At 49.2% G+C, this 22,633-nt stretch overlaps 3 protein-coding genes across 9 annotated transcripts; 2 read left to right on the forward strand and 1 right to left on the reverse strand.

The window, feature by feature from the left end:
- Positions 1–1,234: 1,234 nt before the first annotated feature.
- On the forward strand, positions 1,235–4,565 carry LOC123628141 (melanoma-associated antigen 11-like). 3 transcript variants are annotated; one of them, XM_045537793.1, is made up of 3 exons: positions 1,235–1,911; positions 2,037–2,135; positions 3,081–4,565. In XM_045537793.1, exon 3 carries the CDS (start codon positions 3,088–3,090, stop codon positions 4,057–4,059), a length of 972 nt encoding a protein of 323 aa, XP_045393749.1. In that variant the 5' UTR covers positions 1,235–1,911; positions 2,037–2,135; positions 3,081–3,087; the 3' UTR covers positions 4,060–4,565. The 3 variants fall into 3 exon arrangements, with proteins under 3 accessions (XP_045393749.1, XP_045393750.1, XP_045393748.1); XM_045537794.1 differs by having other exon boundaries at positions 1,235–1,816; positions 2,041–2,135; XM_045537792.1 differs by lacking the exon at positions 1,235–1,911 and having other exon boundaries at positions 1,932–2,135.
- An 8,950-nt stretch (positions 4,566–13,515) lies between these two features.
- On the forward strand, positions 13,516–14,206 carry HSFX4 (heat shock transcription factor family, X-linked member 4). The gene has a single exon (XM_045538775.1). It carries the CDS (start codon positions 13,516–13,518, stop codon positions 14,125–14,127), a length of 612 nt encoding a protein of 203 aa, XP_045394731.1. The 3' UTR covers positions 14,128–14,206.
- A 938-nt stretch (positions 14,207–15,144) lies between these two features.
- EOLA2 (endothelium and lymphocyte associated ASCH domain 2) lies at positions 15,145–19,738 on the reverse strand. 5 transcript variants are annotated; one of them, XM_045538304.1, is made up of 5 exons: positions 19,525–19,738; positions 18,357–18,406; positions 16,892–17,032; positions 16,509–16,731; positions 15,145–15,713 (listed from the first exon to the last, which is right to left on the reverse strand). In XM_045538304.1, the coding sequence occupies exons 3-5, from the start codon at positions 16,895–16,897 to the stop codon at positions 15,490–15,492; spliced, it is 453 nt and encodes a 150-aa protein (XP_045394260.1). In that variant the 5' UTR covers positions 16,898–17,032; positions 18,357–18,406; positions 19,525–19,738; the 3' UTR covers positions 15,145–15,489. The 5 variants fall into 5 exon arrangements, with proteins under 5 accessions (XP_045394260.1, XP_045394256.1, XP_045394257.1 ...); XM_045538300.1 differs by having other exon boundaries at positions 16,509–16,791; positions 19,525–19,735; XM_045538301.1 differs by having other exon boundaries at positions 16,509–16,791; positions 19,521–19,735.
- Between the last annotated feature and the right edge of the window lie 2,895 nt (positions 19,739–22,633).

Raw genomic sequence — 22,633 nt, forward strand, 5'->3', positions numbered from 1 at the left:
AAGACATGAAAAACATTCTTCAAAAGAAGAGAAACGAGTGGCCAAGAAAGGTGAAAAAATACTCAATATCACTAATCATCAGGGAAATGCAAATTAAAACCACAATGAGATACCACTTTACCCTGTCAGAATGGCCATTATTAAAAAGTAAAAAAAAAAAAAAAAACACAGCAGATGTTGGCATGGATGTGGTGAAAAGGGAATGCTTATACACTCTTGGTGGAAATGTAAATTAGTACAAACTCTATGGTAAACAATAGGGAGATTCCTCAATGAACGAATAGTTGACCTACCATTATTCGCTCCAACAATCTCACTATTGTGTATGTACCCAAAGGCAAATAAGTCATTTTATCAAAAATACACATCCATGCATGTGTTTATCAGAGCAGAATTCAGAAATGTAAAGGTATGGGATCAATGGAATCAACCTAAGTGCCCATCAACTGAGGCATGGATAAAGACAATGTGAGATACACACACACCAAAGAATACCACTTAGCCATAAAAAAGAATGAAATAATGTCTTTTGCGGCACAGCAACTAGAATGGAACTGGAACCCATTGTCCTAAGTGATGTATCTCAGCAGTGCAAAAACAAATAACACACGTACTCATTTAGAAGTGGGAGCTAAGCAATGGGTATACGTGGTCATGCAGAGTGGTATAATAGACTTTGGAGACTCAAAAGGGGAGAAGGGTGAATTACCAATTGGGTACCAGTTACCAATTGGGTACAATTTATACACTTCAGGTGACGGGTCCACTAAAATCCCTGACTTCACCACAATACGATTCACCCATACAGCAAAAAAAAAAAAAAAAAAATTACCCTCTAAATCTATTGAAATAACAAAATAAAATTTCATTTTTTGAAAAGGAATAAAAAAGTACACAATCATAACATACGTATTTTTGCAAGCAGACACTACCAGCAGTCGCAGGTTTATAACAGTCATGAGCAGATGAACTGGAATTATAAAGAAATACGTCAGAGCTTGCTGGGACCCGAGGCCCCCTCAGGCCCAGAGAGGGCGGACCCCCGGCTCTGCCAGGCATCAGGGGCGGGACCCTGAGGGAGACTGAGGCCTCCCACCACCAATCGCCTTCCAGCGCTGCTGTCAGCGGGGGGGGGGGGGGGGAGCGCGGGTGGGGGGCCGGATGTGACGTCCCCCGACTTCCGCCTGGGGGGCTGACACAGGCGAGGCCGTTGGCGTGAGGTCCGGACTTCACCTCGGCGGAGGGGAGAGGGCCCAGGCTCTGTGAGGAGTGAGGTGAGACGCTGACGGAGGATTGAGGGCCCCATAGAATCACCCCTGCCCCTGCTGTGACCCTGGGAGGCCCCAGAACACATTTCACCACGAGATGCCTCCCGAATTCAGCCTCGGGAATCTGAGGGGTGAGAACGCAGGTCAACAGGCGGTGGGGGCCCAGGCTCTGCCGGGGTCACGGGGAAGACACAGAGGGAGGACGGAGTGTACCTTACACTCCAGCAGAGAGGGGGACCTCGGCCCCGGGCAGGGCGGCCAGCTGCGGTGGGTGTTTGCTTCTTTCTTCGGGGTCGCACGGAGGGGAGGGCCTTGGTCCGAGGGGAGCAGTGACGTCAACAGAGGGAGGATTCTAGGGTCTGCCAGGAATCACGGGAAGAACATTGGTGAGGATTAAAGGCACGAGTTACCCCCACACCCCCGAGAAGGCCCCCCTTCCCCCACAGAGCCTGGCTTCCCTGTTTTCTGTGCAGGGAGGCCCCGTACAGGGGCGGAATGGGGCGTTGTTCTTCTCTACCACGAGGTTGGGGGTGGGCGGTCTCAGGGAGGTGAGCACCTTAGTCCGAGGCGTGAGGCCAGCCAGCAGACGGAGGAGTCCCAGGACCTGCCAGGCCCGAGGTGTGCACCCTGGTGAAGACTGAAGGTACCCCCCCAGCACAGAGACGGGACCCCACAGAAATCTGTGCCTACTCTGTTGAGAGCCCCGAAAACCTGTGTGGGGTTGTCAGGCTGAGGTCCCCTCTCTCATATCTTTATCACTGGTCTCAGGGAGGTGAGCACCTTAGTCCGAGGCGTGAGGCCAGCCAGCAGACGGAGGAGTCCCAGGACCTGCCAGGCCCGAGGTGTGCACCCTGGTGAAGACTGAAGGTACCCCCCCAGAACAGAGACGGGACCCCACAGAAATCTGTGCCTACTCTGTTGAGAGCCCCGAAAACCTGTGTGGGGTTCTCAGGCTGAGGTCCCCTCTCTCATATCTTTATCACTGGTCTCAGGGAGGTGAAGGCCATCGTCTGAGGGGGCTGCCCTCAGTTCAGCAGAGGCAGGATCCAAGGCCCTGCCAGGAGTCAGGGTCAGGACGGAGGGGACCCTACTCACCCAACACACAAGACCCAGCCCTGCCCTGCCCCACCTGTCAGCCTGGGAAAGACACAGGGGACAGTGGGTGGGTGGCCTCCCCTCACTCCCTCTTCCGGTGTGTGGTGGGGACAGGGCCTTGGTGTAAGGAGGTGGCCTCAGGTCGACGCTCCCTGCCAGGCCTTGCCAGGCATCAAGGTGAGGACCGAGCAAGCTCCTCCCCGCAGGACACCTGGACCCCACGGAATCTTACTGTCCTCTCTGGGAAGCCCCAGGCAGATGTGGCCAGATGTGGGCCCCACACACTGCCTTCTGCTCTGTATCAGGAATGTGAGCTCTTATTCTGAGAGAGTCTCAGGGCAGCAGAGGGGTCTGGACTAGGGCCCTCCAGGCAAAAGGTGAGGGCCCTGAGTGAGCACAGTAGAGACCATCCACCTGATGACAGAGGGAACTCCACAGTGCCCGGCCCCACCCACCCTCTGTCAGCCCTAGAGCCTTGCACTCTGCCGGCCTGCTGCGTCCTCCTTCAGGTGTTAGGGGGACGACAGGCCCACCAGGAGGAGAGGAGTCCTGGGAGGCCCCAGATCATCCCCCAAGGAGAAAGCCTATAGGTTGGTCTTGGTCAGAGCCCCCAGGGTCTGGTTCTCACTGATGCCACTTACAGGGCCCCTCTCTCCCCAGCCCTGTGGGGCCTCACTGCCCATCTCCTGCCCATATTCCTGCTTTCTTCCCAACCAGAGCCATCATGCCTCGCCGCCACGGCCACCATCACAGGAGTCTGCGCCGCAGGGTTCGGGAAGCTCTTCAGGCCCAAATAGAGGCGCAAGGCCTGGTGGGTGCGCAGGCTTCCAGGGCTCAGGAGGAGGGGGCGGCTGCCTCTTCCTCTGCTGTCATCCCAGGCACCCTGGAGGAGGTGCCAGCTGATGCAACACCGAGTCCTCCCCAGAATCCTCAGGGAGCCTCCTCCTCCCCCACTGGCCTGGCTTCCAATCCAGGGCACCACTCCAATGAAGGCACCAGCAACCAAGAAGAGGAGGGGCCAAGCACCTCCCAGGACCCGGCAGACCCGGTGTCCATTCCAGGAGAGGCACTAGAAGAGAAGATATCTGATATGATTCATTTCCTGCTCCTCAAGTATCGAATGAAGGAGCTGATCACCAAGGAAGAAATGCTGGATGTAGTCATCAAAGATTACCAAGATCACTTCGCTGAGATCTTCAGAGAAGCCTCCAGCTGCATGGAGCTGGTCTTTGGAGTCGACGTGAAGGAAGTTGAACCCGTCGGCCAGTCCTATATCCTCGTCACCTCCGTGGGCCTCACCTACTATGAGGAGCTGAATGATGACCAGTGCTTTCCCAGGGTTGGCCTCCTGATAATCATCCTGGGCTTGATCTTCTTGGAGGGAGATTGTGCCCCGGAGGAGGCCATCTGGGAAGGGCTGGGTATCATGGGGGTGCATGCTGGGATGGAGCATGTAATGTATGGGGAACCCCGGAAGCTCATCACCCAGGATTGGGTGCAGGAAGGGTATCTGGAGTACCGGCAGGTGCCCAACAGTGATCCTGCATGTTATGAGTTCTTCTGGGGCCCAAGGGCCCGTGCTGAAACCAGTAAGATTAAAGTCCTGGAGTATGTGACCAAGATCAATGGGTGTGATCCCAGATCCTTCCCACTCCTGTATGAAGAAGCTTTGAGAGATGAGGAAGAGGGGGCGTGAGCAGGAGTTGCAGGCAGGGCCGATGGGGGGACAGGGGCAGTGCACATCTAGGTCCCCTTCCAGCAGCTCCTCCTGCCCCATGAGAAATGAGTTGTTCTTTACTCCGTGTTTGAAGAGATCAGTTAGTGCTTTAAGGTAATGGAGGGCCCAAGTAGCTTGGGGAAACCACCAGTGCGTAACTTTTTTGTGCTGCTGTTATATTTGGGTGACTTAGAAATTGATCTTTGTTTTCCTTTTGGAATTTTACAAATTTTGTTCTGTTTCATAGAAGATTTAATTAGCTTCAGCATCTAGGTTGGTGAATGGTACTGACCACACATGTAATTTTGCTAATCAAAAGTAAGAGTTTGCTATTTTGTAGAACAACTAAGGAGACCTTCCATTTAATTTTGTTGCTTGTAACAGGGTGTAATTGGATTTTAATTCTCATGGGAACTTTCTTGGAAATGTGAAAGAACATTGCATTTAAATATATGGAGTTGTGAAATAGAGAAATAAAATTTAAAGAGTTATTTCTTGGCATCTTATTCCTTTTCATGTGTTTTTCTATAAAATTAAAATATATTTTTGTATGTGAATTACCTGGGATTATTTGAGAATGTAGGGGAAGTTTTAATTTCAATATATAATATTCTGAAGTTTTTTTTTTAAAAAATAGATAAATAAATAAGAGCCGCTGCTCACTGGCACATTTGTTCCCCAGATATTCGTTGAGCATCTGCTCTTTGAGAGGGCCTGGGATAACGGAGACACTAGGGTAAGCCAGACCCACCCCTGCCCATAGAATTAGAGAGTCTGGGAGCTGCAGTCATATAATTAAGATGGTGAGATGTCCTCTAAGCCCTAAAGAACAAGTGACGGAAGGGGTGAAGGGTGGTGCTCCTGCTGAGAGCAGTGGGGTGTGAGTGCCCTGAGCCAGGGCGCTTTGGGGCTTGGGGAAACTGCAGTTCCTTCTGTGGGAGTGGGTTGGAATGAAGCTGGGTGGTGGCAGGGCCAGACTGTCAGACCATGTGACGCGTGACTTAGGGCTGAGAGCAAAGCCTGGAAGGGAGAACTGCCCTGAGCAGTTCCTTCTGGATGCTGAGCAAAGCAGAGAGCAATCTCCAGCTGGGGCAGGTGTGGAAGGTGTCCTGTGCTCTTGTCCCTCTGCGGCTGAGCACAGTGCCAGAGCCAGGGGATCGATAATCATCCTCTGCAGGGATTTCCTGAGAGAGAAGGGTGAGTCTCCCATGAAGTGGGGCTGGGAAGGGCACTGGCCAGGTACTCATCTGCCTGGCTAGGTGAACCAGAGCTGACCGTATTATAATGACATTTTAATTAGGTTATATCTCCAGTGTAATTTGGCCAATTGTAAGCAAAGGCCTAGATTTTGAGTTGTGATGAAATGGATGAAAATAGCAGTTTGGCTGGAAAAGCAGATGGGAGGGAGGGGTTAGTTGGTCCTTGACTCAAATTCCAGGAGCTTTGGGCTGCATCCAATTGGGGAGGAGTCCCGGCACACCCAAATTTTAATGTATATCCTCTAGGAGGGAATACTCACTGAGTTTTATTTATGAAACTTCCTTTTGGGCCAATTAACAATTCCATGTCCCGTGGAGCTGCGTATTCTGAGTCATATCTTGGAGAACAAAAACAACAACAACATCCCAGCATGGTAGGGTCTGGGATCAAAGAATGCCAGAAGTAACAGGGATCTGCCAATGATTACAGATCCAGCACACGCCAGGCACTGGGCCAGGCACTTTACATACACTGTGCACATGGCAACAGTCCTGCCGGACAGGGCTTATGAAACCGTGTCACACGTGAAGGATCCCATGTTCACAGGGCTTGGTCATGTTTCAGGATCCCAGGGCTAGTAAGGGACAGGGCTGGGACTAGATGCCTGGCCTGAGTCCTCCGGAGCCCACAGTGTTCCCACTCCTCCCAGCCGGAGGCCGACCTCCTGGCTCCACTCCATTTCTCCTCACAACACTGCATCCCAGCTCTCAGGAGGGGCTCAGGAAGAAGGCCCTTGAGGCCAACGTGCCAAGGCAGGCCTACAGAAGGTGGCAATGAGGACCACACACCCTCGTGCCTTGCCTCTGGTTGCTTCCTGGAGAGCGACTCTGCAACGTGCTTTGTGTCAAGCCCCTGCTCTGTCACAGTTGATCCTCCTGCATTCCTATCCTTCCTCTCCTTCCTGTACACATGGGCCCAGGACAGTCCCAGCATTGCTGCCCCACCCCAGCACTTTCCCTCATCACAGTGCCCTTCCCCTGGTCGCTCCCATGTGCCCTTTCTCCTGACTCTGGAACCGGGGCTGCTGCCAGCTCCTCCCCACTGCCTCCTCTGGAGGCTGTGCAGAATCACTGCCCTCCCCGTGACACAGAGCTTCCCTAGCCCCTGCAGAAGCCCCCTGGCTCTCCCATAGCTCTACTCCTTCCCATCCCCTCTGATAGCCACAGCCCCTTTGACACAGGAGTTCCCTCAGGACTGTGATTTTTGGACACCTGCTCATTGCTCCCTGGGAGTCCTCAGCACATCCTTTGTTTTCCCACTGGGCTGCGAGGACAGACTGATTTGGCCCCTAATCTACTGGTCCTGGGGCTGTAACCTGAGGGTAGGCAGAGGGCTTCTGAAGCCACCGGGATAATTGCAGTAGCATCATAACAAGTTTCTCATCTGAAACCGGGAACTGAACACAGGAACACATGAATGAGCAGCCGCTTTAGGTGGTCAGCACTTAAACCCCCTCGTAAGTGGTAGATGAGGAGCAACCATCTACTGAAGCTGAATTCTCAAGAGCCCTGGAATCCTCCCAGGAGGTGAAAAATGGATCCTTGGTGGACATGCTGGCTGGAATTTGAGAAGTGAAAATAATTAGCCAGCTCTCCACTGCCTCCTGTCTGGCACCTGCCCCGCCGGAAAAGACTGGTTTTCAGCACTCCTGATGGCACCTGTACAGGTGTTCAGGCATGTTTGGAGACTCCCAGGTAGGATCTTGCCCCTGCATCCAATGGAAGGAGAAAATCCTCAGTCTCTTGACATTATAGACGATATTGCAAAGGGAAGTGCAGAACAGTGCGAGCGAGTGAAGAAGGTGAACCCTCCCTGCTGACATTTGCATGATCGCCTTCACATCAGATGGATTTGCCAGCATCTGCCACACAGTAGGCACTTAAAACTTCAGAGAATTTCAAGGCAAGTCTGATCTTGTCAGAAAGTGCTCTAAGAAATGAAGAGTGTGGCTGCCATCCCAAATTACAGCTTGCACATATTTTCTCCTCCTTCTAGCTGGCTTCAACGCCATTGCTACTCAAGGACAGTATTTTCTCTAGTGTCTCAGATTGGCTTCGGACCGGAAGAACTAGCTTTTGGTTCTATCAGTATCACTTTTTTTGTGAAATTTCTGAAATTTCAATTTCATCACTTGCCTTAGGTTTAATTATTTTTTTTTTTTATTATTTAGGATCCAGGTTTAGATTTTTGATTTGAGTCCTTTTTTTGCTCTCTGATATAAGCATTTAATGATGTAAAATTTGCTCTAAGTACTACCTAACCGAATCCCGTGAATTTTAATACACCATAGTTCTATTTGTATTCATTGGAAAGTCTTTTCTAATTTTCCTCAAAACTTTTTAAAAGATGGAGTACTAAAGCTGTGTTTTTTGTTTTAAAAATATTTGGGGCTTTTACAGATATCTCCTTTGTTATATGTTAGTTTTATTCCATTATAGATCTAAGAAGATACTTTGTATAATTTTAATTATTTTAAATTTGTTATGGGTCACTTTATAGTCTATTTTGGTAAACATTCCATGTACCCTTGAGAACATCTTGTATATTCTGCTGCTGTTTTGTGGAGTGTTCAGTAAAGGCCAGTCACCTCATCTTGGATCATTGTGCTCTTCAGGGCCTTCTATAACCATGCAGAACTTCTGTCTAAGTCCTCTATCATTGACTCAGAGAGGACTGTTGCCATCTCCAAATATGAGATTCAACTATATTTCTTTTCAGTTCTAATTAGATGGGATTTCATGCATTCTGAATGTCTGCTTTCAGGTGAATAAACAGGTAAGGTGGTTATGCCATCTTGGCTATTTGGCTCTTTTATTATTGCATAATATTCTTATTTATGCATGGTAATTTTCCTTCTTATAAAGTCAAAAAAAGTTTATATATTATAGTCACTCCAGCTTTATTGTTTGTTTTTAATTATCAAACAGCAATTTTTTTTTCTTTGGTGTTGTATAACATAAACAAAATATCAGTTCAACTCCCCTCTAACTCCGTATGAAAAGGGACGATAAAGGCTTTAGTTGCCTGTAAAGAACTGGATCCACAGATCATTCATTAAGGAAATTCCTTGCTGGCCTCCCATAAGCAAGGATGTGAAAAATGTAACTTTAGGTCAGTAGGGTATATGTAGCTCCTTAAACTAAAGTCTGTTTGATTCCACACTATTAACAAATTACAAGGTTATCTCTATAGGTACAGAACAGGAGATAAGACAGGACCAGAGGTTCTTCCACCTACCCAGGGACATCTATATAAGTAGTGCTAATATACAGCCAGACCACCACCTGTAGATGGCTGAGAGGGTTCTTGACATCTGTGCCAGAAAAAATTCAAAGGCAGGGTCACACCATGAAGCAAAGACATTTATTCAAGGCAGAGTATAGAAAGTATGGTACACTTTGTATATTCTCAATGATGGTAGAGAATGGACTGCAATAAGGAACAGTGTCACCCAAGGGTTAGGGTCTGTTCTTTTATATTAAATCTTAATCTTATGCTAAACTAGGGGCAGAATATTCACGGCTTTTGTGGGAAAGGGGTGGAGAGTTCCTAGAACTGGGAATTCTCCCCCTTCTTGACCTTGTAGTGTAACTTCCTGGAGTTGCCATGGCATTTGTAAACTGTCATGGTTCTGGGGGGTGTGATTTTTACTATGTTAAGTAGGACAGTTCATTTAGGGGCATTGTCATCTCAACTGTGAGCATGCCCCAGTTAAAGGAATTCCCCCTTATACCTTAGATAAAGATGTTGTGGCTAAAGTAAAATAACTAAAGGGTCCCTGTTGGTTACATTTATCTTAGCTAAGCATGTTCACATTCTTGTGACTTTCTTATCCTGCTGCCCTTCTCCTTCTGACCCCTGCCCTAACAGCCTTAAGGTATCTAACTCCTGTCTCAGTGCTTCCTTCACTCCCCTTTTTCTCTTCTAACATTCCCCTTACCTTAGGTAAAACATAGATTTCCTGGGCCTCACAAGAATGTAACCATTTTGTGCCCCGCCCCCACCTGCTTTTTTCTTTTCCTTCTCTCTGTATGCCTTTAAAATGCTGAAACTTCCAAATTCCCCTTCAGAAAAACAGCCAGAGGTCTGTCTGTGATTCTTGTTTTTCCCAGGTGTATCCTCAACTTTGGCTTAATAAATCTCCATTGATTGAGATTTTTGCCTCAGTTGCTTATTTGGGTCAATAGTGTACAGTTTTATGGATTTTAGCCCATGTATAGATTCATGGAAGCACCACATAATCATGATACAAACAGTACCATCACCAGCCCCAGGAAATAAACCCTACATATTCTAGTCCTTTAGAGTCATGCCCACTCCCCACATCTAACCCAGGCAACCACTCATCTGTTCTTCATCATTTCAGTTTTCTCTTTTCAAGAATGTCACATAAATAGAATAATAGAATATGTAACTTGTTGAGACTGGCTCCTTCCACACAGCAAAACACCTCTGAGTTTGATGTAAGTTGTTGTACATATCAATAGTTCATATATTTTTAATGCTGAGTAGTATTCCATGCTATGGATGCACCGAAATTTCATTCTCCATTCACCCATGGAAAGACATTTAGATAATTTCCAGGTTTTGGCAAATATGAACAGAGCTGCTATAAACATTCACGTATAGGCTTTTGTGTGAATATAGTTTTCATTTGTCCCAGCAGGGGGACTGCTGAGTCACGCGGTAAGTGTGTGTTTACAATAAATTGCCAAATCATTTTCCATAGTGGTCAAATCATTTCAGAATTCTCACTCTCAAGGTATGGGGTTGCAAGTTGTTCTTCATCCTTGCTAGCACCTAGTAGTATCAGTTGCTTTTAAAAAATTCTGGTCATTTTCAAATATGTGTCATGATATCTCAACATGGTTTATATGCATTTCTCTAATAGATGTAAAACAATTTTTCATGTGCTCATTTGTTAATGAGTATGTCCACTTTGGTAAAGTGCCTATTGATATCTTTTTCCCATTTAAAGAATTTGGCTGTATGTATTAAATGAATTCATGGGAGGGAGGTCATTGTTTTAGACTAAGCTCCTCTCCTAGGCCTCAGCAGACCAGACCAAATTAGAATGGAGTGATTCTTGCCAACTGCTAGGTAATCAAAGCTACCAGTTTAAAATGAGCCTGTTTGGTTAAAAAAAAAAAAAAAGAAAAGAAAAGAAAAAGGAAAGGAAAAAAAAAGAACAGATTGAAATTTACAGTAACCAATTTAGAAGGGACCCAATTTTCCTTAGCAGGCATGATAAGAAAGTTTCTTTTCTTTGAACTCTATAAGGAAAGTGACATTGAAATGACCAATCTACCTTTTGTTCTCTGAGTCTGCTTTCCTTAGTCCTTTTCTGTCTATAAAGCCAACCTCCTCTGCTTAGCTTATGGGAACACCCATTCTATTTTATAAAATGAGACATTGCCGCATTCCAGAATTGCAAATAAAAACGAGTTAGATACTCCAGAGGCTGAGGTGGGAGGATTGCTTGAGCCCAGAAGTGTGAGGATTCACTGAGCTGTGATTGTGCCACTGTACTCCAGCTCAGGCAACAAAGTGAGACTCTGTCTATATGTATATATATATATATATATATATATAATCAGTCCAGTTAGATCTTTAAACTAAATTTGGTATAATTTTGTCTTTTGACATGTGTTTTCTAGTTTTTGAGATTTTTAGGACTCTATATTCTTCATAAAAGACGTTTGTTGGATATATGATGTGGAAATATGTTTTCCAATCTGTAGTTTGACTTTTTATTCTCTGGTCAGTGTCCTTCTCAGAGCAAAAGTTTTAATTTTGAGAAAGTCCAATATATCATTTTTTTTCATGAATTATGTTTTTGGTGTCATGTTTAAAACCTCTCTGCTTAACTTCAGGCCATTAATATTTTCTTTTATGTTTTCTTTAAAAGTTTTATAGTTTTTCATGGAACATTTGGATCTATAATCCACTTTGAGCTAATTTTTGTATAAAGTATGAGGTTTGGGTAATGGTTTCTTTTTGTTTTTAACATATGGATGTTCAATTGCTCCAATATCAGTTATTGAAAAGGCTAACATTTTTGAAATGAATTATCTTTAATCCTTTCTGAAAGCTCCATTGGCCTTCATTGTGTGGGTCCATTTACAAACTATCTATTCTATTCCACTAATTTATAGCTGTATCCCTTAGCCAATTCCATACTATCTTGATTATTATAGGCTTATAGTAAATCCTAAAATTGGGGAGTATGATTCTCCCATGACTACTCTGTTTTACAAAGTTGTTTTAACTATTCAAGCCTCTTTACCTTTCCATGAACTTTTTCAATCGGCTCATTTACATCTACAATAAAATCCTGCTGCTACTTTGATTGGAGTCACTTTCAATCTATACATCACTTTGGTAAGAATTAACATCTTGATTGAGTCTTTCAGGCCTATTTGTTTAGGCCTTTTTTGATTTTTTTGTCAGCATTTTGTAGTTTTCCCTATATAGACGTGTACCTGTTTTGTTAGATATATGCCAAGCATTTCATTTTTAAATACAATATTTATCGTCACTTCTTATTTCCAGTTGGACATGTAAGGAGCTTGGAAGTCTCTCTGCCACTAACACAAACAAGAAAAAAGCTGAACAAATTGAAAACCAACAACTCTTCTTAGTCCCATCACAGAGCTGAGGCCATAGGGCAAGATGCTGCCCCAAACTGAAGAGATGACAGGTACAGACAATCACAACTTGGAGACCAGAAGCCCAGGAGCAGAATACTCAGAAACCAGTACCAGGGGAGGAAAACCTAATCTGTAAAGGATGAATCACTGGAGCCTCGACATGGGCAAGTATGAGAGTTAAAAACTCCAGGGGAGTCTTGTAGGGACACCACAGTGCCCTGAGTTCTACCTGCAAGAGCCCTCGCTGATTTTCACAGTGAAGATCAGAGAAGAATCCCTTTGGGCTTCCTGCAGGGGGAGGGGGAAGGCAGCCAGTTAAAAATAAGGCCAGAATATAATGTTCTTCTTATCAGGGCCTGCCCTCAGGAGAAACTATTTTTCCAGATTCTAACCTATTGGGTTTTTACCAGACTCTAATCCACCTAGCAGAAGGGAAATATCCAATTACAACACCCTCTAGCCTTCCTGACTCTCCTCAGGGGAAAACAAAACAAAACAAAACAAAACAAAAAAACCTGAGAAGCACCGGGAAGGCTACAGCCCGGGGCACACTGGACTCCAAGGCTGACTCCTAATCATAGGACTATAGAAAGCTTCCCCTCCCTCCACAGCTCACCATGACATCCACAGGGAAAGAAATGGAACAAACTGACTGTGCATGGCAAATGGTGTTGAACAGGTCCCTAAGGACAACCAAAGTCACCAAAGTAGGCAAAATAAAGGACATCACAGGCAAGGTTAGCCTTGATACCTATGTCTACAGCAAAGAGTAAACACAGCCAGATAAACAGAAAACCTCACACTAATGACCTATTTAACCCAGTTCTTTAAAACCAGTACATTGTGTCAAGTTTGCAACAAACAACGTCAGAGCATAATAAAAGAGACAGAGTGGGCCTCAGAATCAGATTCCTATGTGGCAGAGACATTGGAATTATCAGACTAGGAATTTAAAACAGCTATGATTCATATGCTAAGGGCTGTAATGGAAAAAGTGGATAATGTAAGGCTGGTGGCGGGCACCCCTCCCCTCCCTAATGAAAAAAAGAAAAAGCCCAGGAGACCTGCTGAGAACAATGCCTGCTAGGCCCCGCTGAGTTAAAAGAATAACCAAGTCCTTCACGGTTCCTGGAGTCCACCCATACCACCAGCCCTCCTATTTCTCCACACCTGCCCTAAAACTGCAACGGAAAATTCCTTGCTCTCCCCGCCGTAAATCTTTCCACCAAAGAAACCCCCACCCCCAGCCCTAAAAAACATATATAAACCCACTCAGACTTCTGGGTGGGGCGACTTTTTGGGTCTCTCTCTCTCTCTCTCTCTCCTGGGACCCGAAAATCTCGCCCGGGGCCCTCTCTTGGGACTCGTTACCCTCACCCAGGAGCACTTCAATAAAGCCTGTTTACTTATCCCTTTCAACTCTGCTCGTCTTTCTTTCTCTGGTGCCGGCCAATCCAAAAAACCTTACAGATAATATCCAAGAACAGATGAGTAATGCAAGCAGAAAGATGGAAACTCTGAAGAGATGGAGACTGAAGTGTCTCTTTTGTTTCAGATCTACTGCAACTCCAATTTTCAGAGAGACAAGCCCGAGCTCCTGGAGAATATTCGGAAGAAATGCTACCTGAGAAACACTGCTCTGAGAGCGTCCGGGGCACCGGCTCTAAAGAGAAAGAAGCTGGTAGCTACAAGACACTCCCCACGAATCCACCAGAGGAATGCGAAGAAAGAAGCCAACCAAAAGTCCCAGATGGCAGCTCCCAATGTTCAGGGACCCAGTGGCACCTGCTCCTGCACATTCTCTGCTGTCTGTTCCATGAACATCATCTCTGGGCATCCCCAGGAAAATTATCCCGCTCACGAGCCATATGGCCCAAGTGGGGAGGGCACCTCCAGGAATGCCACGTTTGGGCCTCTGGCTACTGCCCCAATGGAAGGCACATGGGAAGTGGCTGCCAGCCCCCAGGTTGTCCCAGATTACGGTTCTGTAATGTCTTTGTACAACATCTGCTACTCCATCGTGCTGGCCACCCTCTCGGTCATGTCTCCTAATGAGGCCCCTGAAGAGGAGCCGGAGGGCTCCTCAGATTACAAGTGTGCACTCTGTGAACGCTTCAAGGACAATCCAACTCCCTAAACTGAGAGGCCACTGGTGACCGATAAAAATTGGTGATTCCTAATGAGTAACCCATTTTCGGTCTTAGTAAAGAGAAATAAAACCCCACGGGAGTAAATAAACAATTTAAATGAGAATCGCGAGTCTGTATTCTTTCTGACCTTCTATACTATAATACACCTCTCCTCGGCCCAAGCCAGGAGGCTGAAAATCCTGTCCAAGACAGGCTTTGTTCTCCGCTGTCCTCTTTCACTTGGAGAAGCAGCATTTTCACACACTTAGCAAAAGGCGCTGCTAGGGAGTGTTGAGGGCAAGCCCAGGAAGATCTGGTTCCCTGGGACCTGCCCCTTGCTCAGGAGACAGAACAGCCTTGCTCCTGATCTTGGCAGTATCACCTTACATTATTCATCGGTCCTAAAAGAAGAGATTCTTTCCTCAGGGGTCCCCTGCAGCCCCAAGGTGGCCAGGAAGTTTCTGATCAGCAGCTCAGCGTCCCTAACCCAGCATCCAGTGGCCCACCTGAAAGCCAGGCCCCCCCATCTGCCAGGGGATGTATGACCACCTACCTCCTTGCGCAGAAGAGAAGGGCTCAGAAGTCAATACCTGGGGGAGGGGAGCCCATCATCCTCAAAGATAACAACCACTAGAAAAGTTGCTAGGAAATAAAAAAAAAAAAAAAAGATTTGCAAGAAAACAACACTACTTATCACTCTTGAAAGTCAAACTCACTCTACTGGAGCTGTATTCAGGATCTTCTGGATATGAAGTAGCTGTGTGACACGTGGGACACACATGCTTCATGAAGCAGCAGCCACATTTACAGCACAGCGAGAGGAACCGAGAGCTTAGACAGCTTCTCTAAGGCTGACGTCCTCTTCATCCTGGAAGAGCCAGCCCATTAATGGCCGGTCTTGGGCAAACATTCAGGGTCGGGTGCCAGACTTTCTGCCATGTCCCGTGGGTGCTGCTCAAACATCTCATGAGTTTTGGGTGGAACATAAAGAGGGAAAAACTTACAAGGGAGCCCCAAACACCAAGTGGTTGTCCACAACACATTTATTGGTACAATCCAGGAACGAGCAGGACCAAAGTTAGCAGCAACGCTGAGACGTTCCCCGGCAGCTTTTCCTTTTACCCACAGGTCAAAGTACTTGAGACCGTGTCAATGACCCCCAAGGGGCCTCACACAAGGAGAGCCCCATCCCCATTCCCTCTGTCCCAGTGAAGGAGAAATCTGTTTACATTTACATGAACAGTATGTAGTGGGTGGCACTCTCCAATGCAGGGACAATTCGAACTTAACCTGATGTACACAGGCCTGCTCCATGGTGGTGTCATGGATTAGCTGGTTTCTCAGCAACGTTGCTCGGGAGCCCACACTCTTCACACCTCATGCCCTAAAGGGATCAGGTGCTCTGGGATGTCTACCTCGAATACATCCTTTCCTCCTTTCCTAGGTATGGGCTCCAGTAACCACCTGGCGTTTGAAATCACAGTCAGGTACTTCTGCTTCAGGTTGGTCAGCACAGCTTGATTTTCCAGTTCCACAACCGCATCAGGAGCTAAGTGTTCGGGGCACTGCAAAGTTTCCCCAATGTCAATGAGCCCTGTGCACAGAGAGAAACACACAGATGTTTTTCCCTTCCATAGCCGAAGGCCTGTCTGTGTGACAACATGCTTATTCAAAGTCACAATCGCTACAGACTAAGATGATATCCCCCAAAAGACATGAAGCCAGTCGAGCCCTCCTTCCTGCACACTGATGACGAGCCAAACTCTTCAGGGAATCCTGGGCGAGGCAGAGGGAGGGCTCCAGAAAGGAAGAGGAGCGGCCTTGCCCTCAAGGAAGCCACACAAGTAATGGGCGGCTCCAAGCAAGACAGCTGAGGGCAGCAGTTACAGATTAGAAGGGCACCAGCCACCGCCAGGAAACCTACAGGTGATGTCAAGGCAGTTCACCAGGTGACAGGTGCTGATGTCTGACCTCAACCACCCAGGGGCCGGGGAACTTGCCCAGGATGCCACGAGCGGTGGGCCACCTACTTCAGAGGCTACCTGACCCGCTCGCTGTGCTGTGCTGCCTCTCGTGGCCTCTGCCACACACACCGGTGCGCACACAGCCAAACACCACATGCGGACATGGAGCTGACCCAGCCTTTCAGATCACAAACAGGATCTGGGGCCTAGAGTGGAGAAATGACTTCCTGGAGCTCCTGGAACTTAGGCCTGCCGACCCCAGCCCGGGGCCCCTTGCTGCCCCTTAGGAGCTGTGTTGCTCAAGGAAACCACAGCAAACATACCAACCAGTTCAAGCGAAAACAGAAGCCGCGAAACTCCCCAGCAACATCCTGGGCGGTTGCTCTTGGAGTTGTCTGCACAACGTTTGCAACGTCATCACTTACCAGCTACCACTCCCCGACCGAATTTTTCCCCTTCCCGAAGCAAGGCCCGAATCTGAACAGGAGTCATCCCCAGCCTCTCCCGCAGCAGCTCCCGCCAGGCGTCATCTTCCCAGTCTCTGTGAGCAATGTGGATGGCAAGGGTACAGTTCCGGTGGCTGCTCAGCAAGGGACGCCAGCGTGTCTCCACGGTCTTGACCCCGTTTAGGACAAAGCCTGCATAAGGCTGCCGGAAGGAAAGGCAGCCAAATTTCATCTTCCGAGAGCTCCCCGTGTGCCATGTGGCCTGCGGAGACAGAGGCAAGTCCCACACCAGGGCTCTGAGCTCCCAGGCAGTGGGCCTGCCCTTCCCCCGATGTCTCCCAGGTGCCCTAAACCTCACTGACCTCCATAGCCCGCTGCTTCTGTCACCACGCAGTCACTGACGTCCTGCGCCACGGTAGGCCCAATGGAAGGGGCTGGGATTCACAGGACTCAGGACCAACCCAGGAAGTCTTTGGGGAGCTCACCGAGTAGGGCGGGGGCGGCTAGAGAAAGACACACAAAGGACAGAGTGTGGTCGGTGCTGTGACAGAGGTCACTGAGCCCTGGGGCAACACAAGGAGGGAGGGCCCCCTTGGCCTATCGAGAGTCTGCCTGGCTTTAGCTGGCTTCCTGCACGGAGGGATAGTCCTGGGCTCTGCCTCTTTCCTTCCCCCGGCCCCGCCCCTGCCGCCAGTATGCTCAGCTCCCTAGCCCTGCAGGTTATCGTGGGCTACACTGTGTCCCTTTGAAACCCCTGTGTTGAAGTCCTAACCCCCAGCACCTCAGAATGTGGCCTTTCATAAACAGGGTCTTTACAGAGGTAATCAAGGAAAAATGACGTCATTAGGGTGGGCCCACATCCAAAATGCCTGGTGTCCTTATACACAGGGGGCAATTAGAGACAGTGATGCACACGTGGAGAGCACCACGAGAGGATGAAGGCAGAGGTCAGGGTGACAGTTCTACAAGCCAAGCAACGCCAAAGATTGCCAGCCAACCACCACAGCTAGGAGAGAGGGAAGGAACAGATTCTCTCTCTCGGCCCACAGAACAAACCAGCCGACCCCGCCGATACCTTGATTTCAGACTTCCGGCCTCCAGAACTGGGAGACAACCAGTGTCTGTTGTGTAAGCCACCCAGTCTGTGGCCCTTTGTTATGGCCATCTTGGCAAACTAACACATGAGTGTAAGACGTTCCCCACACGTCTCCATAGGGTCAGGCACGGCCTTTCCATTTGATGGCACATCAAGCACGTACTCTCTGTGCATCTGCATACACCTTACTTTTTAATGCCTGCATGGTATCCTGCTGCTTGCTGTCCCATCATTTACCTAACCATCCCTCTACTGGTGGAGAGTGACGAGCTGCTTCCCATTTTCTGCTACTAGAAACGATATCACCCCTAACACTGGCTGTCTGAACACGTGCTGAAGAGGATGCCTGGGTCACATGGCAAGCACATCTTAGATGCTGGTACTGCCAGCAATTGGCCTTCCACAAAGACCCACCTGTGCACACTCCACCAACCACCCATTCTGCTGATGGGTGACAAAGGATCACCCTATTCCTTGGATTTGGATTACTTATGAGGGAGGCTGAATGTCCCCCACGGGGTCTGGCCACACCTAATTCTTCTATGGGGATGTGTCACTAGAACAAAGGTTTGCCTACTTTTCACCACTTGTTTTCTTAGCCAACCCTTTTCTCATCAACGCCATCAAATCAAAGCAATGAAACATGAACTGCGAGGGTGGAATCCCCGGTGAGAACTGATGTAACAGCAAGAAGGGGGTCGAGTGCCCTCCTTCCTGGTGCTGCAGAGTACCTGCTCTGTGGCCCTAGGAGAAAATCTTCCACTTGTCTCAGTGTCTTCACCTGCACAACGACAAGGGTCACAAGGAGAAAAGGTCATCAAGCACAAGTCAGCGATGTTGGGTCAGGGTACTAGGAAGGTCTTCTACTCAGCGGGGTTTAGAGACCAAGAAGAGCTGGGAGGGCCAATCTTACAGGTAACACACATATGCACCTCACGCCTGGTTTGGTTCTGCTAATGGTAGCAGTGGGACACACCTCCCTGTCTGGGTCAAGGACCACACAATGCAGCAGCCAGCAGGGCAGAAAATCATTTCATTAAGTGCCTCACATTCTTACAGCCTAGCTCCGCCCCCCAATCCAAGAGGAGAAAAATGACACCTGCCTTCACATTGTCACAGGGCAAAGGTTTTGGGGGGGCCTAAATCCCATTTCCCTCGATTTACTTCTGGGTAGGCCACGCTGGGCCCTGTGCCATGGGCCACAGAGCTGGGTACCACCCAGCCTCAGGTCTTAGTGAGTTCATAGCTTAAGGTATGAGCCGAGCAGGAGGCCGGAGGACAGGGCTGAGCTGGGGCCCGTACACAGGGAGCAGCACATTTGCTTTCTACATGCAGACACAAGCGGGCACACACACCTAGAAGGAGCAGGGGTGTGAGACGTTGGTGGGAGGAGGGCACAGGAAGGGGGTCCCTAGGGAGACCCACAGCCGGGCAACCCCAGCCCGGAGCTGCTGTGCACAGAGGGCGGAGCACACAGGCCCCCGAATGGTGGTTGGTGGCTCCCTTTTTGCCTCAGCGGTCTCGCAGGCGCCTGGGGCCAGCTGCAGCCTCTGGCTACCGGGCAGCACAGTCTTCCGCCTCCCCACAGCCCGGCGAGGCCAGCAGCGCAAGGATGACGAGCTCCCACGGCAAGACGAGGAGCCAACGTCAGCAGAAAGCCCCCCGTATCGGGTGCGAAGCCGCCGGGGCCACCTCAGGGAGACGGGTGGCGGGTGACAGGGACTCGCTGGAGTTAACCCTGCCGCGTCGGTCCAGTTCCGGACACCCGTTACGCGCAGCCGAGACAGGCACGCACTCACGCACGTACGCACACCCCCACGCACGCACGTACGCACGCAGGCAAGCAGGCAGACAGCCGCGTACTTACACATCCACGCAGCTACAAAGACACGCACTTACGTAAACACGCACGTACGCACGCACGGGCCCCTGGGAGACGCCGTTTGACTCACAGGGCCCTCACATGGGCCGGCAGGCAAGGTTGTGGCCGGGGCTATGGAGACCCGCGGACTGGAGGGCAGACCAGAGGGAGGAAGGGGGACTGGAGGGAGGAAGAGGAAGCGGAGGCGGCCGGACGAGGCCAGGCTGTAGCCCTGTGGGCGGCAGGAAGGAATGGGACGGAGGGGGCGGAGCTGAAAGTACTGGGGGAGGAGCCGGGGGCGGGACTATGGTAGGAGCAGGGCGGGGCCGCGGGGGACAGCGAGTTGAGGTGGGACCGAGGCCCGAGAATGGACTGGGGGAGGGGCCAATGCACAGCCTGGGGCGGGGCCCACAAAGCGTTGGGGAGGAGTTGGGGGGCGAGGTGCGGGAGGCGCAGGAGCGGGAGTCGCGCCGGAGCCGGAGCCGGGCTGGCTGGTGGGAAGGGTGGAGGAGGATCTAGTGCAGAGTTGTGGGAAAGACCTGGAAAAGGAGGAACTGGGGTGGATCTAGGCCAGAGGGGTAGGAGGAGCAGGTCACAGCTGGAGGAGGTGGAGCTGGGGGTGGAGATGAGGGAGGAGCAGGGATGGGCTGTGGGAAAGAGCTGGAACGGCACCTAGTGAAGATCTGGCGGCTGGAGGAGCTGGGGCTGGAGAAGTGGGAGGAGCAGGACTGAAATATGGGAGAAGGCCGGAGCTGGGTGGGGGAAACAAGCTGCGGGCAGATTTGGAAGAGAAGATAGGAGCAGAGCTGCAGGAGAAGGAAAGTGGAACTGTGGGAGGAGCAGGACTGAGCTGTTGGGGGAAGTGTAGGGACAGAGCTTTGGGAGGAATCCAGCTGGGATCGAGCTGAGGGAGGAGCAGGGCAGAACTGGAGGAGGGTGCTTGGGTGCTGTACCATTAGGCAAGAGTGAAAATGGAAACCCCAGGGGTCCTCAGCGACCTAACCCGACCCTCTGTGTGTACCCCAGAGAGCACCCCAAAGGGCATGTAAGCTGTGAGAGGGGCGAGAACTCTAGTCTCAGTCTTGCACCACAGGACTGATCCCCACTCCCACCCAGTGGGCTCTCCTTTGTCCCAGCTGCTGTGCCAGTGGGATACGGAGGGACTGTCATTTTAAGACCTTTTTTTACAAGTAAGGAGAAAAATGCCCACTCTGTATGCCCTGCTGCCCCTCAGATCTAAATTGCCTAAAACACAACGCAACTTCCTGGTGAAACCTGCTTTTCCTCTTCTTCAGCTCTGGGGCTCAGTCTTCCCTCAGTGCTGCCAGGCTTTGCTCCTCTGTCCCTTCCCTTCCCTACTCCTCGACATTGACTAGATAACTCACTTCCATGTCCCTGCCTCTGAAGTACCTGATAAGAAAAAAATGCTCCTCTTCTGTGTCCCGATTGCTCTTCCTGAGTTCTGGTCTCACAGTCTCGTGCCTGTGCTATTCCACAAGCTTCCTAACCAGTCTGGAGGCCTCCTGTCTTTTCTCAGTCTGGCCTGTCCTCTACACTCCACTGGTTTAGTGTGGAAATTGCAAATTTGTCCCCAGCAATCCCCTGTTGAAAACCCTGCTGGTTCCTTGAAATGTGAAGTGTGAAAAAAAAATAGAAAAGAAACAGAAAACCCTGGGGGGCCTTCTCAAGTGCACAAATACACCTTAGGGAGCTGCCCAGCTCTCTCCACCCTCACTGCCTAACAGCCTAACAGTCTTCAGAGTCACACTGTGCTGCGTGGTCACTGGTCCCTGACCCAGCCTGTTCTCTCAGGACTCCTTGCTTTGCACAGGTGATTCCCATAGCATGAAATGCATGCCTCCTCTTGTTCTGGCAAACTCTTGTCTTCCCTCAAGGCACAAGTAAGTTCCATAAGCTTTTCCACCCCCAAGTGTTAAGGACTTTTGTCTCCAAGATCTGGTAGCATTTCATGCCTTGCCCCCACCCTCCGTCCATTAGGCTCTTGTAACTCAGGGTTGTAATTGCTCTCTGATGATCTGTGGCCTCTTCAGGGTCTCTGAGTTCCTTGAAGGCAAGGCCTGTGATTTACTCATTTCCATAAGCCCGCTGGGACACAGTACCTGCTTAGTAAATGCTGAATCAGCAAAGGACTGCTTTCTCTTCTTTTCTAGTGAGGTGTACCTAACTCTCTCCTTGGAGGAGCTCAAGGAAACAGGAATGCTGGAGATGAGGTGAGGGGGAGAGTTTCCCTCTTCGTGGGGTGTATGCCTCAGGGCTACAAAGGACCTTAAGATCACCAACTCCAATCTCCATCCATGCCAGTGTCCCCTGTTGGGCTCCTTCACCCGTGAATGGTGGCCAGCTTCTGCTAAACACCTCAGAACCTCCTAGGAGCAGTTTCAAATCACAAGTGAGGGTTTCCTGAATGGTGGGCTGCTGTTGTTCCTCCCATGTCCTGTTGTTTGAAGAGTCACAACTTGCCTCATGAGCCAGATACTCATACATGGCTGCTAGCAAGGAAACTCATGGTCGTGCTATGAGGGCTCCCTTTTCTTTCTTTTTTTTTATTTCAGCATATTATGGGGGTACAAAAGTTTGGGTTACGTATATTGCCCATGCCCCCACCCCCAAATCAGAGCTTCAAGCGTGTTCATCCCTAGACAGTGCGCATGGCACTCATTATGTATGTATACACCCATCCCCTCCCCCACCACATCTGCCTGAAACCTGATTAATGTTATTCCTAAATGTGCCCTTAGGTGATGATCAGTGAAACCAATTTTGATGGTGAGTACATGTGGTGCTTATTTTTCCATTCTTGGGATACTTCACTTAGTAGAATGGGTTACAGCTCTATCCAGGAAAATACAAGAGGTGCTATATCACTATTGTTTCTTATAGCTGAGTAGAACTCCATGGTATACATATACCACATTTGATTAATCCACTCATGTATTGGTGGGCACTTGGGTTGTTTCCACATCTTTGTAATTGTGAATTGTGCTGCTATAAACATTGGAACGCAGATGTTCTTTTTTATAGAATGTCTTCTGTTGTTTTGGGTAGATGGCCAATAATGGGATTACTGGATCAAATGGTAGGTCTATTTGTATCTGTTTAAGGTATCTCCATATTGCTTTTCACAGA

Source organism: Lemur catta, chromosome X (genome assembly GCF_020740605.2).
Source record: "Lemur catta isolate mLemCat1 chromosome X, mLemCat1.pri, whole genome shotgun sequence".
NCBI classification, from domain to species: Eukaryota; Metazoa; Chordata; class Mammalia; order Primates; family Lemuridae; genus Lemur; species Lemur catta.